The 16,517-nt window shown below is 44.6% G+C and overlaps 1 protein-coding gene across 2 annotated transcripts in view; it reads right to left on the reverse strand.

Moving 5' to 3' along the window:
* LOC119446413 (phosphatidylinositol 4,5-bisphosphate 3-kinase catalytic subunit alpha isoform-like) overlaps positions 1 to 16,517 on the reverse strand; it is a 42,835-nt gene that overhangs the window by 11,277 nt on the left and 15,041 nt on the right. For both annotated transcript variants that reach the window (XM_037710839.2, XM_049664131.1), the window contains exons 5-12: positions 14,939 to 15,186; positions 13,288 to 13,515; positions 10,738 to 10,926; positions 10,255 to 10,527; positions 9,006 to 9,197; positions 7,932 to 8,093; positions 5,357 to 5,460; positions 2,249 to 2,417 (exon numbers count right to left, since the gene is read on the reverse strand). In XM_037710839.2, the coding sequence (XP_037566767.1) occupies positions 2,249 to 2,417; positions 5,357 to 5,460; positions 7,932 to 8,093; positions 9,006 to 9,197; positions 10,255 to 10,527; positions 10,738 to 10,926; positions 13,288 to 13,515; positions 14,939 to 15,186 (1,565 nt within the window). The remainder of the gene's footprint in view (positions 1 to 2,248; positions 2,418 to 5,356; positions 5,461 to 7,931; positions 8,094 to 9,005; positions 9,198 to 10,254; positions 10,528 to 10,737; positions 10,927 to 13,287; positions 13,516 to 14,938; positions 15,187 to 16,517) is intronic.

Below are 16,517 nucleotides of genomic sequence, written 5' to 3' on the forward strand. Positions count from 1 at the left end.
ACACTGAACGCGCGCGGCGTCGGTGACTGTTGCCGGTGCCTCTGGCGGCGGCTCGGAGGTTTTCCAGAGATCAGAACGAGACACTTGTCGAGCAGCGTTGGAAGTCTTTACCACCTTCTTGCCTCGCAACATTTTTATATAAATACGCATTTGGTGCCGCAGCTAAACGTCGCCTCCCCTCCCTCCCTCTCAGCCCCCCACGGTCTTTCGCGCGATGGAAGAAGTCGCGTTTGCATTTCACCATGCGTTTGCTCCCCGTGAAAGCGCGCTTCCCTGGCGCGCTTTCACTCGCACATACAGCATACGGCGCGTGGGGACAATTTCATCGCCGTTGCACTTTATACGGAACCTCACGGCGATGGCGACGGCAGAAATCCGCTTGGAATGTCCATATAATTGCTATTGCAATAAAAAAAGGAAAAATGTGCAGCTAAAGAGAGACATGCTGTTCTTGAGCAACCAGTACCATTGAGTACTGCTTATATTATTAAATATACACTTGGAATATGCAAATAAAAAAAAATTTTGTGTTATTTAACAGAATACTCAGGTATTCAACTTCGTCCTCAAGCTTAACAGCTCCAGTTCAATAGTTTGTATGCTTTTTGAAAGTTTTCCAGTAATCCACACAGAAAGGACTGAAATCTTCATATGAAACAACTGCGACTTCCCAGTTCAGATTGAATTGATGCACTAGATATGTAATCAAAATTTTAAAACCAAACGAAAAGTTTGGATTGTATTTAGAAACTATCTGAAGGTCATTCACCAAAGATTGGATGTGGTACCATAACTACAAGGGATGGGCGAATATTCGGTATTGTCGAATATTCGATCGAATTATTCTTTATTCGTTATTCGCTTCGAATCGAATTCAGGTATTCGATATTTTCTAATTATTCGGTGATCCCGAATAGGCAGCTAGAAGCCACGGAGGGCCAGTACAAAAACACATCTCGGAGGCTATGCTTTATGTCATGGCTGCCATACATCAACTGTAAATCTCGAAGGCTATACATTTTTGCATTAAAGAGCCGGGAATGTGCGACACAAAAGAGCAGAAACAACACTAGCATCCAACTGAAACAATGCGGCGGAGTCCGCATCGCCATAGTCATCAGCAGAAATCGTGCGTGAATGACAGAAACAGAGGAACGCTTCGTGCATGTATGTGCCTTTATTGCATTTGCCGCCGCGCATAACAACGCGTTTGCCACGGTATTTCATAGTCGCCATCCATGATCGCGTCCGCGGTTTCTTCCGCAGTGGTTGCAGCAAAAAGTAGTTTCGTTTTGGCTCAATACGCGCGTCGGCCGTGTGCCTAAAAAGCTGCGTAGTCGCCATCCATGATCACATGGATAGCGACCGCAATTCCGTCTGCAGTTGTTCCAGCGAACGGTAATTTCATTCTGACTCGGTGCGTGCGTCGGCCGAATTGCCTTGCACCACAAAGTCACTATTCATAATCGCGTCGATAGCGGCCGCGGTTTCCTCAGCAGCGGTTGCGTCAAACAGTTGCTTCGGTTTGACTCGGTGCAAAGCTGTCGACGATGAAGAGCACCGAATACATCGCAATGGACGTGCGATCTGTTGGCGATGAGCTTACTGGTGAAAAAACCATTGGGATGTGCGCACGGTAGTGCAAGGTGTGTCGCAAATGATAGCACGCGCCTCAGCCGTGCTGCAAAGGTAGTCGTGAGGCCTCGATCACCGCTGCGAGAGCCAATCAGTCACGAGATGACGAGAATTGCATCTTCCGCACTGCTTTTGTGCAAAATAGCAAAAGGATTTGCTGATCTATTCTACTAATAAAAGCGTGTTAATGTAGTAAGCATTTCCTTATTGTTTTCTGGCTACCCTGATAATTTGGCATTTGGTTAATTCGGACATTTTTTTTTCCGTCCCATGAAATTCGAATTAATTAAGTTTTACTGTAATATATTATATATACTATTGGAACTATTCGATTCAAAATTATTCGACCAAATCACTATTCGCTTCGAATTCGCTTCGAACCTCAAAATCACTATTCGCCCATCCCTAATAACTACATGACTTGCCACTTGATTCAGCACCACCACCACTATTCGACTGCGTATACTTAATTGGGATTCGAAGATCAGTACTCGTGTACATCCAACAAAACACACAAATGTGTGTGAAATTTTGTGCGAAAAGTGCATGCACAGGATACATAATTTATAGAGCCCGTTGCGAATGGTCATGGCTCTAAGGAAAAAAAGTTAACCTTAGGTGTGTCATCCTTCCTCTCCTTGAGTGAGTCGGTGAGCTGCGTGAGCTTCTCCAGTGCACCGACCTGGCGTACCACCGACTTCAGGTGGGTGCCAATGCCTCGACAGAAACCTTCCAGCAGCAGGCCGAACCGGACTGCTACTGATGGGTCGTGCATCTCGGACCTGTACCAAAAGAAATGATAGATTAATTGGCGAGACTGATGCATTGATTCGTGTACTTTAACACCCAAAAGCAGCACTGGAGCTATGAGAGACTCTGTAGCGAGGGGTTCCGATTATTATTGATCACCTGATGTTCTTTTAACGTGCATCTAAATATACACAGGTGTGTTTTTGTATTTTGACCCCATCAATATACAGTTGACGTGGCTGGGAGTCGTACCCATCACCTCGTGCTTAGCAGCACAACAGCCACTGAGCCACTACGGTGCTTTTATTGGTTGGTGAGGTTTAAAGGAACAGAAGAGAGAAATATTATGATAGGCTGCATTGGTAAATTAAGCTTCTGCAATACCAAATGCATACTCCCACAGGGTGAAGGCCAAGCTTCATTTCTTCTAATTTTGCACCATATCCCTCTGTGCTGGTGTGTCATTTTGCGATTATGGATTTCGAAGTACTTTCTCATATTTTGGCCGGTTAGGTGCAGGAAAGGCTCTGTGAAGTTGCTCGGTTGAGTCATTGGCTCATTTAGAATGCATCGTAAACCTTCTTTACTGATAAGTAATTAACTAGGCCCAAATAGATGCTCCTTAAGTTCATGAAATCATTTCGTATCATTAAACATTTCTCTCTCTCTCACTCTCAGGGTGACATTGCCACCTGTCTCTCTCTCTCATTTTATTTCCCCATCTTTTCTGGCTTACCAAGTGTCTCCAAAATATGAGAAAGTACTTAGAAATCCATAATCGCAAAATGACACACCAGCACAGAGGGATATGGTGCAAAATTAGAAGAAATGAAGCTTGGCCTTCACCCTGTCAAGCAATAAGCAGCCTTCTTTCTGCCAAACAAATGAAAACAAAGTTGTGAAAGAGTACTTTAGCAGCCTAAACTCAGTTAGTATTGTTCTTTTGGAAGGTCCTGGATTAAATCTGACCACGTGGGGTTCTCATATGTGCACCTAACTATGAAGCACACAAGCATTTTTGCATTCAACCCCCATCAGAATGTGGCTGCTATGGCCTTGTAGTCAAAACCGTGACCTCTTACTAAACAGCAGAATGCCATAGCACCGGTCCCAGTGCGGCATGTCCCACAGAAAATGTTCACAGAGGAGAACATGATAAAAATGTATTGGGCAATGGATGAGCACCAAAGAAAGAAAGAAACATATGTACTTCCCCAGCGTGGAATAACATGTGTGTTGAAGTCTCAGCGTTCTGTATAGGTGCCTCATTCATGAACATTAAAATGCATAATATCTGTGATTACACGAGCTAAGAATGATGCAGTGCATGTGAATACAGCCGAATTTCAATTATACAAACTTCTCAGACCCCTTAAAATATTTGTATCATTCAAAATTCGTATGATCCATAACAACCACTACAGTAAAATCTTGTTACAAGATATGGTTACAAGATACACTTGGTTATAAGAGACATTTGAAAATGGTTTGGTTGGTTTTCCTATGTTCGCCATGTTAACAACATTGCATACAAGAGACATCATTACAAGAGACACTCTGTTACTAAGGACAACTTTTTAGGTTCCTAGAGTAAGTCCTTCACTATTTAAAAGAGACACAACCCAGACACGGATCTTCCATTCAATCCAGGATTGAAGATCCCGTGAAAAACTGCCCTGAAGATAAAGCTTGGGCGTGCATCCAAGAGACCGCAGACGTTCCAGAATCTTTCGAGGAGTTTTGAGTCTGCAGATGTGGACCTCGTGTGCTCCGAAGAGCTTACAGATCATGCAATCCTCACGCAAGTAAAGGGTGCATGTGCCATAGAAGATGAACCAGAGGAGGAGGACGACGACGAGGACATTGCAGGGCAGAAAGTGTTGGCAGTTGAGGCTGAGGGAAGGAAGCTAATACAATCCACAGTCACTAAAAACAAACTACTATGAATGACTTCTTTAAGCCATCCTGAGCAATTTCCTGTAGATGTGTTCAAACACACTTTGATGCTGGTGTAAAATAAAGTGATCTAGTCTGACACTACTCAGTGTTTTAAGAATTTTTGGTTGCAAGAGACCTTGGTTACAAGAGACATGTTTCCTGGGTCCCTTGAGTGTCTCTTGTAACGAGGTTTTACTGTATCACAGCATTAAAGCGAAGTTAATATATATATATTTTTTTTACACATGAAGATTACTTTTGGTTGAAGCAGTGCTCGATGGTTCCCTCAAAGTCGTAGAGAAAATCCTTCTAGAATGCATAAAGCATTGTGCTCGTCCCTTCTCCTGCACTACCAGCACTCACTGTATGCCGCAGTGAGCACTTCTCAAGTGCACAGGTCTTTGCTAGGGTCATGAAAAACCCTCGTATGCCAACTTAGAGATGGTATGCCGTGCTGTGCTCACCTGACTGTAACACGTGGCAGTTCAAAAATTAGTGTAATTCATCGTGACATGAGAGAATGTTCAAGTCACCCCGAAAGAGAATGCAATGTGCATAATGTATTCTGGACAAGGCAATCTCAATATTCTTATCGTCCCGAAGCTTAGATCAACAGTAATCATATCAACACGATTCAACTGTACATGTCAGAGAGTGCTCCATGTACTGATTGTGCACGGAAAAAAATAGCCTTCACTAAGTTTTCGATGTACCACTACAGGTCTCAGACATTTTCCATGATAAGATTTACTCTTCAGCACAAAGAATAGGACTTTTAAGAAGCAGTTGTTAGTTCCCCTAAACAGAATGTTGCTGCAGTAGTCAGACAAGCTGACATATTTCTTTTCAACATACAAACTAGTAAGCAAAAAAAAGATATGTCTGAGAGGGCAGCATTACAACCCATGCACACTCGTCTCTGCAGCACCATGACAGGGTCCTGCAATAACCAGTGAAATATGAAAAGTGAAGGCGTGAAAAATCGTGTACGCGTGCTATGCACATTAAAAAGTTATCCAGAATGGGCACTCACTTCAAATGCCAGAAGAAAAAGTGGCCGATGTTGTAGTTAAGCAGAGAACGCCTGATGAGAAACTTGCCGAGGTCATTTTCGAGGTATGGCTCGTACTTCAGCACCTGTAATGATAAAACAAAAAGGCAATATATTACAGTGTAGCCCTGTTAATATGTTTCGCGCTGCTGTATTTTCCCAGCTGATATGTTGCGTTTTCGCAGTCCCGACCTAAATCCCATTGACTCCCATGCATTATGTTGGTTTCCCTTTGATACATCGCAATTCTGTAATGTTCCCGCATCCTACGTTACATTCGAATGCAGCTGTGACGTAAATTTAGCGGTGCAGCGAAAAATTTCTCTCGCACGTTGCAACAAGCGACCCGTACTTTGCAACAAGTGACTCAAGTTTGAAATAAGTTGTAGAAGCCTGGTGCTATACAAGCATCAGTTAAAACCTTCCGGGAACCACGCACACTGGGCCAAATCCGCCAAGCGTAGGGCTACGTTTATTATGAGGCCCAGAAGGGTTTTTGCATTGCATAATCACCCATTCTTTTTAGTCAGCTTCGCCACAATAAAGCCGTGTTATGCGGTGAAGCATACACAAAATATTGCGGTGAAGCATATCGAGTGGAAAGGGGCCACTGTCACGACACATAGTTCATGTCCCTTAAAGGGACACTGAAGAGGCGTTAGAATTGGAAGATTGACTGTGGTTTGGCAGGCTGCCACAGTATAATTCAACTCCTGAAGTTATTTTCTCGATTGTCTGCATAGCAGTGCCGCCATCACCGTTTAAATTTTTGTCAAAGCTCCACCACCCCTAGCGCCGACCATAGCGGCAAAAGACAGGGCGCAAGGATGACGTAAACACAGGGGTCACGTGAGAGCTCTATTCGAATCATGTGCCTCGCCGATTTGTAGGATGATGTTACCATCATCTTTGCATTCAGAGCCCGTTGACCGACCCACGGTGACTCCTGCACAGGTTGCTGCTCATTTCTGCTAAATTAAGTCGCCTTGTGGTGACTTGCAGCGTGCTTTTGGCAGGCTGCAAGTCATCGCAAGGCGATTTTAGTATTCAGAGAGTGACAAAAGTCGCAGTTTCGCCCAATAGGCAAAAGCATCGATTGCAATAGCAAATTAGTAGACAGCCACACAAAGTAAGGATAGTAGTTTTATCAGCCGTATAAACTTGTAAACATTCGTTTACCAACTAAATTAACAAGCATGGTGTCAGCGTGCACACGCAAACATGAACACATTACACTCGACGACCGCGGACACTCGCTGTCAAAACGCTGGTGTGAGGAAGTGTAACAGCAGCAGCGAGTGAAGTGACCTTCGTGCTGCCTATCGCTTCGACGCAAACTGAGCAGCGAAAACACAGCACACATAAAACTACAAGCCCTCAGCCCACCTAGACTGTGCCTCCAAAGCAAATCGCTTTCAAGATAAAGCCCGCGCGACCGTACGCAGTTGTTGCCGAAGTACAACGCGCCCCCTTCCCTCCCCTCCCCTCCCCCCGGTGCTTTACGGGTAACAGAAGACAGCGCACTTCCTCCCCACTTTCCTCCCTTGCGTGCGTGAGATTGAGCCATGATCATCGGCTCACCCTCGCACGCTTTCACTCGCACATACAGGATACGGCGCGCAGCGACGGGGTTATCGCCCTTGTACTTTATACGGAACATCACGGCAACTGCGACAGCTACAGCGAAAATGCACCTAGAGTGTCCATATAATTGGTATCGCAATAAAACTATAATAATTTGCTGAAAGCTCACTTTCTTTTAAAAGTGCTTCAGCTTCCCTACAGAAGCGCAAGCGACTTCCCCGGTCACAGTATGAGTGCCGAGATGTCTACGGTACTGGCAGCCATTCAGAGCACTTTCTGATGTTGCTGTGGTGAATTGCACCCTTCCTAAGTGCTACATTTTTTGGGTCCTTGAAAAAACGTATCAACAGGGTTCGACGGTATAACTACTTCCAATGGCACCAAGTCAGGTTTTTATAATCTGTTTTTGCCCATGAAGTCATAGCAAAACGATATCAGTTTATAGGTTCTACATCAGAGGAGCTAAGAAAGATGGCTACTGCAAAATGATCTTGACCCAGATCATATTACAGAGTGTGACAGACTTCCTCAAAGTGGACATGACAATAACTTTGAAATGCATTGCCCTAATCAGGAACTTTCGCTTCAGAACAGTGCACTGAATAAAGAGGAATGTAAAAACAGAGGTGCCCATTCATTTTTAACACTAATCAACTCACAGGGAGTCCATTGTAAGTGTATTGAGCACACCTCTCCGCCTCTCTGCCACTTTTATTTTATTTTTATATATTTAGATGCCTTTAAGGTATCTAAATAAATAAAAATAAAATAAATATAAATATCCATTCACACCATAGTCGTGTGAATGGCGACAACACACACAGCTTGTCATCCTCACACGAAAGTCAACCTTTTACACAGCGCAGTTCTGCCTTACGGTTCATGCAACAACTTCACATATTGCATTGCAGTATCCACACTCTTACTCAAATAGAAAACGTGAGCTCAGTTACAAGCACACAAGCACTCGAACCTGTACGAGTTGAAGAAGGTACTGGGAAAGCAGCTCATCCGAAAGGCCATCCAGCCACTCGACAGCGTACTTGCGGACAAACATGTCTGCATACTTGCAGTCCAACAGTTCGAGCGCAGTTTCGGGGGACACTCGTTTCCACTTTTTCAGGAGTCGGTACAACTAGAGAAGAAGAAAAAGGAGACTAAAGCTTAGAAGTAAAAAAAAAAAAAAATGTGATTGTACATTTCACTTGCAACAATCCACACACGGACATCTTTATGTTGAACTGTCTCGCTGGCCATTCCACGATCCAAGTTTCTCGACCCTATCAGCACGTGCAAAGTACAGTGACCATTGTGTTTAAAATTATGTTCATTAGCAGGCATTTATCACTTCAAGTGCCTGCCAAGCATGCTCCAGCCCGCATCTATTCCGCAGATTTGAAAAAGAGTCCCACATTTTAAATCACATTAGTTTAAGCTGGGAAAGAGAAAACATGAACAATTTATTTACAACAGCAAAATAAGACAAGATACCCACCACTGAGTGTTAAATTTGACTTAAGCTTCTGCTTACTTTGCTTCCACATTTGGGCAAATGCGAAGCTGTCGCACACATGAAAAGTTACGATGATTCAGTATCTGTTACAAAAAGTTGGAAGCACTGTCGAACTCTGCCAGACTACTTGGTGCAGTAACACATGTATGAAAGATGTGCCCCTGTAGCTCTCCCTTCACTGCCCCAGAGAATTGTCCATAAGTATAGCAGCCTATACTGTGTGTGTGAAGCATTGGGCAGGCATGTTGGTTTGAGTCAGACCGACCCTAGGTTCAGTGTCACTTATGGCAAGCTGTAATGATGGAGCTTTTTCTGGTTTCAGTGTGAAAAACCCAGCTAGTTGCTCCTAATGCACCCATTCACATTTCGTGCATGCAATTGGGAACTGAGTGGCAGCTGCACACTCGCTACAGATATTTCTTGTGCAATGCAAAATTTCACTGCAATCGGCCTTAGAGGCTCATAAATCGTTTTATCGCTGGCCGTCAGCAGGTTTCAAGGCAGAACGTCTTCAAGAGCCAAGCAACAGCATACCTGAGCCACGTGATCCCGACTGTTCCACTTGCTGGCATCCAGCAGCTTAGGCAGCGAATTCGGCACAGTATAGCAGTAGTAGCGCATTCTCCAAAGAAGCATCTTCTCCTGCTCCGAGATCTCAGACAGCGGGTCTCGTTTGATGATCTCGTGGATTTGATCCTTATCGTTATCTGTCCAATTCTCTGGACTCTGCATTCAAAACAGAAGTCAGTCAAGGCTGTAGCAACAGCCAGTTCCAATCCTTTAATATGAACTCTGTTCAGCCATTTCCTTGAGTACATAAAGAAGCCATCAGAAGCAGTCTGGATGCCAAGGCACAAAAAACTGGAGGGTAATGAATGTGCGAAGCTCGGCCGAAAGGGATTAGTAATGTGCTAGTTAGCAGCAGTCCCTTCTTCCCTGACTCTGAAAAGCCTCTTCTGAAGCCAGAAACACTCATCCTCAGTTCATATGAGAAAAACGAAAGGCTGTCCCTATCCATCATTATGCAATTTATGAGATGGCAAGGCACATATATATCAGGAAAGTACCAACGAGCACCTTACTATTACCAGTCTGAAACCATTAAATTATGTGACTGCTAATGAACTACCCACCAAAGTGCAAGCACATCCATGGGCACCCTAACACGACACATGTTCCATGTGAGTCTGGACCCTTGAATTCCATCACTCTCTCTCCAAAACTCAATTCAGTCTAACCCCACCTGATGAACTTGTGCAATGCAAAATTTCACTGCACCCCACTCAAGATAAATGATCAATGTGCAAGTGACCAGTGAGTCTGTGAACTGAGGCATGCAATCACTTACTAAACTAAAGCTTTAGCTCTATTTTGCAGAATGGGCCCCTTCAGGTGCCAATTAAGAATTTACTTTCAACATGCTGCTTGCATCTTCAGTATGAGTGCATATAGCAGCAGAACAGTCCAATTTTGCATTCGAACGCATATATTTGTTGCAAATGAGGATATTAGGTAGCGTTTGTTGTTTCATTGCACAATTCTGTAGAGAACAGAGCTGTTAACCAGCACATCTGTAGTGGTAGTATAGGTGCGCAACAGCATGAGCACGTCAGAGCTATAACAGCTGGTGTTCGACAATGAATGCGCCCGGCAACTCGGTAGTGTGAGTGTGCGCACTCTTTGCGTTGGCGCATTCGTACTGACGGTAAATGTCTGACCAACACCGACTGCTGCCAACCACCACAAAAATGGGCTACAAAAAAAGAAGGAACATTGGGCCCACCTCTTCTCCAGTGGACTCGAGGGGTGAGACAAAGGAGGCATACTCCTCGATCTGCTCCATGGCGGGGAAGACCACCTGCCCCGAGAAGCGGTCCAGCTCGATGACGAGGCAGGGGGCCTCGCGGTTGGGGTTGGAGCCCGTGCTGCCCAGCGGGTTGAGCAGCTCGTCCATGCCCTTTGGCACGGGCCACAAGTGCAGGTTGACCCGGCCGCTCAGCAGCACACTCTTGTAGTCAAACAGGCTCACGTTACCCCATGCAATGGCACAGCGCTCCTGCGGGCAAAGCCGGAAGGTAACGCAGGGTGGCTTAACAATTCTCGCCAAAAAGCTTAGAGGATAAACATAAAGGCAAACTAGTGAAAAAAGTGCTCGAAAAGTTCAGGAACTAATATTTTGCACAGAGCAGCTACAACAATAAGGTAAAGCCCAAAATTCCAACAAGTCAGGCACTGCACAAGCAATTAGAGTGGCATCGAAACTTACCTCTCGTTTCTTGCGCTGAGAAACGGCGCATATGGAGACGCACAGTCTCGCCGAGCGAGGAATGTCCGGAATGTACATCTGAAATTCTAGCAGTTCGTCCCACTTTGGGTTCGAGTGGGACACATGCTCCGTGTCCCGAAAGGGGCACAGGGACTCTGTGCCGTGGTAGATGCCGACACGAACGTATATCTGCAAGGAACAGAATGACAAGAAAGGTTGGAAAAGCCACTGAGCTCTTTTCAATATGCAGATTCTCAGAAGCCAAGTGCAGCAAAATTTTGGGCCGCATGAGACGCTTAGTTTCAGATAGCGTAGATACAGAGCAGCCTTTATGAAAAATTTTGCCTTTGAAACTGAAAAAAAAAGGAAAAGAAAAACGCTGCCATTACTGCTTGCCAGAAATGACAAATGACTCAGAATGCATGGCTTCTCGGCAGGACCTCCAAAATTAAGCGCCGCCTGTGACTGCCAAGCAGCGTACTGAAAAAACTCTGAGGTAGCGTGTTCGGACCTACATCATCTCCTCTAACCACCAGGTGCACACGTCGTCTGCTTAGATGCTATTTCAAGGCTGTTAATAAGAAAATTAGACAACTACAAGCTCTGCAGCTCTGCCAAGATTGATTCAGTAGTATGTATACAGCTCATTTATAGCAAATTTTGCCAAACTGAAATTTATTACAGTTGGCCTTTAACTTGGCTGTGTAAAACTCTGCTCATTAAGTCATGCAAATGAAAGAGACAATGAACATGATGAGGCATACATAAGAGACAACTCTCAACTCGCAACAGGAAAGTTCGTAGTTCGTATTTACACTACAGTCCACTTTTGAAGCAAACACTCAGTTACATTCCGTCATTGCCTGGGGCTCAGATATCATAAGAAAGTCAGCAGAGTGCTTTTGTATGCACTGGCAGTCTGTATAAAATGTTGTAACCAGCCATTTTCCCCACGAGGCTGAAGATATATCGCAGTTATAAAATGACTTTAATACCATTTTGGTGCTCCTTTTATAGTGAACCAGGCTTCTACATTTAAATTGTGATTTTTTAAATTTGTACAACTGAAAATAACGCAGCACAGGCTTTCCAAATTAGGAGACTGTCTGTTGCGAGCAATATGACTTCTTGAAGAACTTTGCTGCCTCTTGAGTCACAATTCTTTCTGCAACTAAATCATCGCTCGATGCAAAGCAAATAATGTGACATTTTTGGAAGGGCAGTATAACACTATAGATTGAATCAATGCTTATCTTTAGAGTAACATTGACTCTTTGCAGCACTGTTTGGTATTGGTAAGCTTCTCTTTACCTTATTTCCCCTGGTTCTACACAACAGTAACCTTACTTAGGTCAGCCCTGGCACCTGGGTAAAAATACTTTTTGCTAGCTTGGCAACCGCTATAGAGCCTTTCATGTACCAAATGTCAAGGTGGTGCAGAAGAAACTGAAGAAAATAACGATCATCTATAGCTGCATAAACGTACAAACGTTACAAAGCCTACATCTGTTTCAGAAAACACCATAACTCTGGTTGTAGAGTTTCATGGAGAGTACAGGAATCTAATCCATCATGGTGGTTAACCATCCTGACCACCTCAAATTTAATTAGTTCTTGTCAATATTTATTCATTTTTGTTTAATGTATTTTCTCAGTCTATCCGAATCTTTTCCTCTTTTTCATTATTATATATTTTGCTTTCCCATAGCAATAAGTTTCTCCACATGATTAAAGTTGAATTACCGTACAAGCTCCGTTCCTCCCATACAGAAAGGCATCACTCGACGGAAGGTGTAAGCAAGCAGTACATGCTACTAGACCACAACGAAACATGGACACGACCAAAAGAACTAGAAGATACTACAGTATATGCCACTTTCAACTTCATTCCTGTATGCAACACCACCGTGAATCATTCACGTACAATTAGCTTTGGGACGAGAGCGCATTTAGCGCTCTGTTAGTCTGCGATCGCACATAGAAATTTTAGGCAACTAAAAGGAGTAAAGAGAAACACCAACTCGGTTTAGATAGAAGGTTTTCTTCCAAAACTATTTTTGTCAATTTTGTGGTAAGATGATTTCTAGAAGAAAAAATGAAATCTAATTTACTACATTTTAATTTTGCGCCACAGCCCCAATGCTGAGTAAGTCAGTGTGACGTCACGGATTTCAAGGCGTTTTAATTCCTATAATTTCGCCATGTGGTACAGTATAAATTCTTGGAACTTGCTAAGTGCAGTCATTGGCTTCTTTAAACTAGAATGTAATCCATCTTGCAGGACATGACGCCACGGCAAGCTGGTGCAGGAACATGAAGGCTGCGTCGTCACTTGTCTTTCTTGTTTGCATCTTTTCTGGCTTGCCAAGGCTTTTCTCATAATAAGAGTGGCATTTTTGGTATTGCAGAAGGGTAATTTACTTATACAGCAAAACTCACTTATGCGCTTATGGTCCCTTTAAGCTTAAAAGGTGTGCTACTTTGTTTCTTCGTCATTCACACTGCATTTTGATGTGATAGCCCACAGAAAACGCAGCAAGGAACACATACTTTGTCAACGTCCTTGACGTTAACGTAGGAGGCTCCAAGGATCTTCACCCGGAATGACTCATCCACTTTGTACAGGGAGACAGTAGGTTGCGTTGCTGATATGGACGGGTTGCGCCGGACGTATGACGGGGTGATGTAGTTTGAAGGCGGGATGGCTTTATATACAGCGTCCTTCAGCATCAGCATCAGCTGAGGTATTTCTCCTTTGGCTATGCACGTTCGGATGTACTGCAACAAACAAAAATTGGCAAAAAACACTCACCAACCCATCTTTTTAGACCTGAAAGGGTCTGTGAAAGCATCTGAAAAAGAAAAATCGTGCAGGAACCATTGACGATAATTGTCAGTGGTAGCGAATAGCCGAACGCTTCAAGAGAGCTATTCGCTTTACGAAAGGAATAGTGCACTTGACAACACAGTAATTGTTGCAATGAGAATATTTAGGTAGCATTTGTGGTTTCATTGTGTAATTCCGTAGACGGCGTAGAGAACAGAGCCGTCAACCAGCAAATCTCTAGCAGTAGTATAGGTGGACAGCACATGCGTCTCTAAGAGCTATGACACTATGAGCTATGAGCCATGACGCAAGCACACACGCTCCTTGTGTCAGTGCCTTTGTTCCTACCCGTGACCAGCAACCTTTGACTGCCAACTTCTGACCACCAACTTCCAACCTACAACCACTGACCATGAAAATGGGCGAAAGCTATTGACATTAAAAGAAAAAAAATCTGCAGACTCTAGCAATCCATTCATTTTAAACCCACTTAGTGTAAGCGCAACTTGTTCTCACAGTGCACACGGGCATCTTCCCAGTAACAACTTCTTTAGCGTGACGTGCTAAATGCTGCCTTTGTTTGCAACAGTACTGCCCGCTGTGGTTTCTGAAACACATCCACAGGCACCATCACTCACAGTCTGTGTCGTGAATAAACCCCTGCACAAATTGCCAAGCACGAACGCTGCACAGTAGCTCAACGGTTAGCGCACTTGGCTCCCAACTCCACATTGCCGAAGAGAAAGGAGTTTGATATGCAGTGGTCGCCATGGTGGGCATGGTTTTGCTTCTCTTCGCCATATGGTAATGGTGGAACTGAGGACAAGCATGCTCAGAAGGTATTGGTGGTCTAGTTAGTTGGCCATTTATCATACTAAAGGCAGCGCACTTGTTAAGTCATGGATGAAAACTAAAACACACAAGCACGAGCGCTGACAAGAGCGTTGAGGATAAGTATGAGCACTAAGGATGAGCAGGTAGGCTCCGATGACACCGCGATAATAATAGAAATTCTCAGCACTGTGTCACAGACAGACACTCAGTCTGGTTACCTTCGGGAATCACAGCAGCGTTTTTGTGGCATTCTGTAGCTCTGATACGTGAGACCATAAACCCAAGATCTTGTTCAACGAGAAAGGTCTTGCGTCTAGCTGGTTTAGAATGGTGCGGAGGGAAAGCAAGCCTTTCATCTTCAAAAAATCAGGCAATAGCATAGGTGATCTACAATTTCTCTGCAACCACTGGCAATTAAATTGGTTTAGGCTGTCTGTAGGAGAGTGCTCTCCTTAAAACGCAGTCCAACAGATGTGTCTACACCCATAAGCAAGCAAAAACAGAATAAGAGCGCGGGAGAGAAGGGAGGGCAACACTCACCTTGTATCGGCACAGCGGGTACGACTTGAGCAGGTACTGGTTGACGCCGCACACCTTGAGCAGGTAGTTGTGCTGGTGCTCCTGTGCCAGGGCAATCTGCTCCTCGCGTGACCGCCGCGAGCACTTTAGCTTCTTGAGGATGGCCTCGCGGATCACGGCCTCGGGTACCGTGTCCTTGTGCACCTCGAGCGTGTGCTTCTGTTTCTCCCCACTGTCCGACAATCCCCACACGCACACCATCACCAGCCCTAGCAGCATGAGAGCAAAAACAGAAAGAAGAGGGGGTCAGCTTTGAATGCTGTGGCAACACTATATTCCACTTCATACACAGCCAGCAACGCTATGGAAGCTACACAGAGTGTAGTTACAGAAGCCTCACTCTGCGCGTTTTGTAGTTCAGTTAATTTCGATATGCGACGCTTTCTACGAAATAACTACTTCACATTAATGCAACTGCAACTTGTGGACGTAAGTTTTCATCAAATCAAGTACTATATATGCGACCTATCATGTTTTCGTCAGGAGCGCAAGTAGCACTGCTGGTCGCAGAAACGTGTCATTGCACCCTTTCATTGGTGCATAAATAGATTCACGGCAGCGATGCCTCTTATGTATTAAGTGCACCATATCTCGTAACATAAAGGTATGCCAGACTTGACCCCTTAAAGGGACCCTGAACCACTTTTTATCGAAGTAGAGAAAGACATTTGAGGTGAAAATAGGCTATTTCAGAAATACGTTGCCGCAAAAAGTATTTCAATGCGTTCAGCGGAAGCGGAGTTATTGGCAATCAAACACAGCCTCAGCTGTGCTCCCCCTTCCTTATTAAATGCCTTGCACTGCGAAGGCTACGACGGACTGGGGCGGGGCCACAATGCTCCGCCTTCAAAACATCACCGTGGCGCGCAGTTCAAATTTCCGATTTTCGTGCCTACGCCGCGCTAAACGTAAGCCAAACGCGGTTGTCCTTGGAGAGCCGCAGTGCGCTTAGCCAGTGGACTCGTGGCGGCACCCCGCGGCGGCCGCGGTGTAACCGACCGCAGCGACGAATAGCAGCCGCGTATTGGAATGTGCTTTATTGCGCAATAAACAGAAGAGAGTGAGGATCATGGCTCTGTTGAAACGAGGGCGTTTGAGAGAAAGGTGACTTGGCGCTCCGCTTGCGAGCTCCACGCACCGTGTACGACAGCAAAACTTGGCTGAGATGTTCACAGCAGCGTATGCTACCCGCAGACCATATCTTAAGAAGCCAACAAACAATGACACCAAGACAACATAGGGGAAATTACTTCTACTTACTAATTGAATTAAAGAAATGATAAATTAATGGAAATGAAAACGGATGAAAAAACAACTGTCCGCAGATGGGGAACGAACCCACGTCTTCGCATTATGCGTTGCAGACCATGTTATTTCACAAAGCCAGAGGGGGTGGTTCAGGGCCCCTTTAAGTGTTTTGAACCTCGGCTCGTCTACGCAATCCTGGTTAGTTTTGCTTTGGACGAGTACAGCTTGTCAACGGCAATTTTCCTGTAATTTCAAAGCAATTTGGACGAACTAAGCATGTCGGCTTAGTTTT

This window comes from Dermacentor silvarum, chromosome 3 (genome assembly GCF_013339745.2).
Source record: "Dermacentor silvarum isolate Dsil-2018 chromosome 3, BIME_Dsil_1.4, whole genome shotgun sequence".
In the NCBI taxonomy this organism is placed as follows: Eukaryota; Metazoa; Arthropoda; class Arachnida; order Ixodida; family Ixodidae; genus Dermacentor; species Dermacentor silvarum.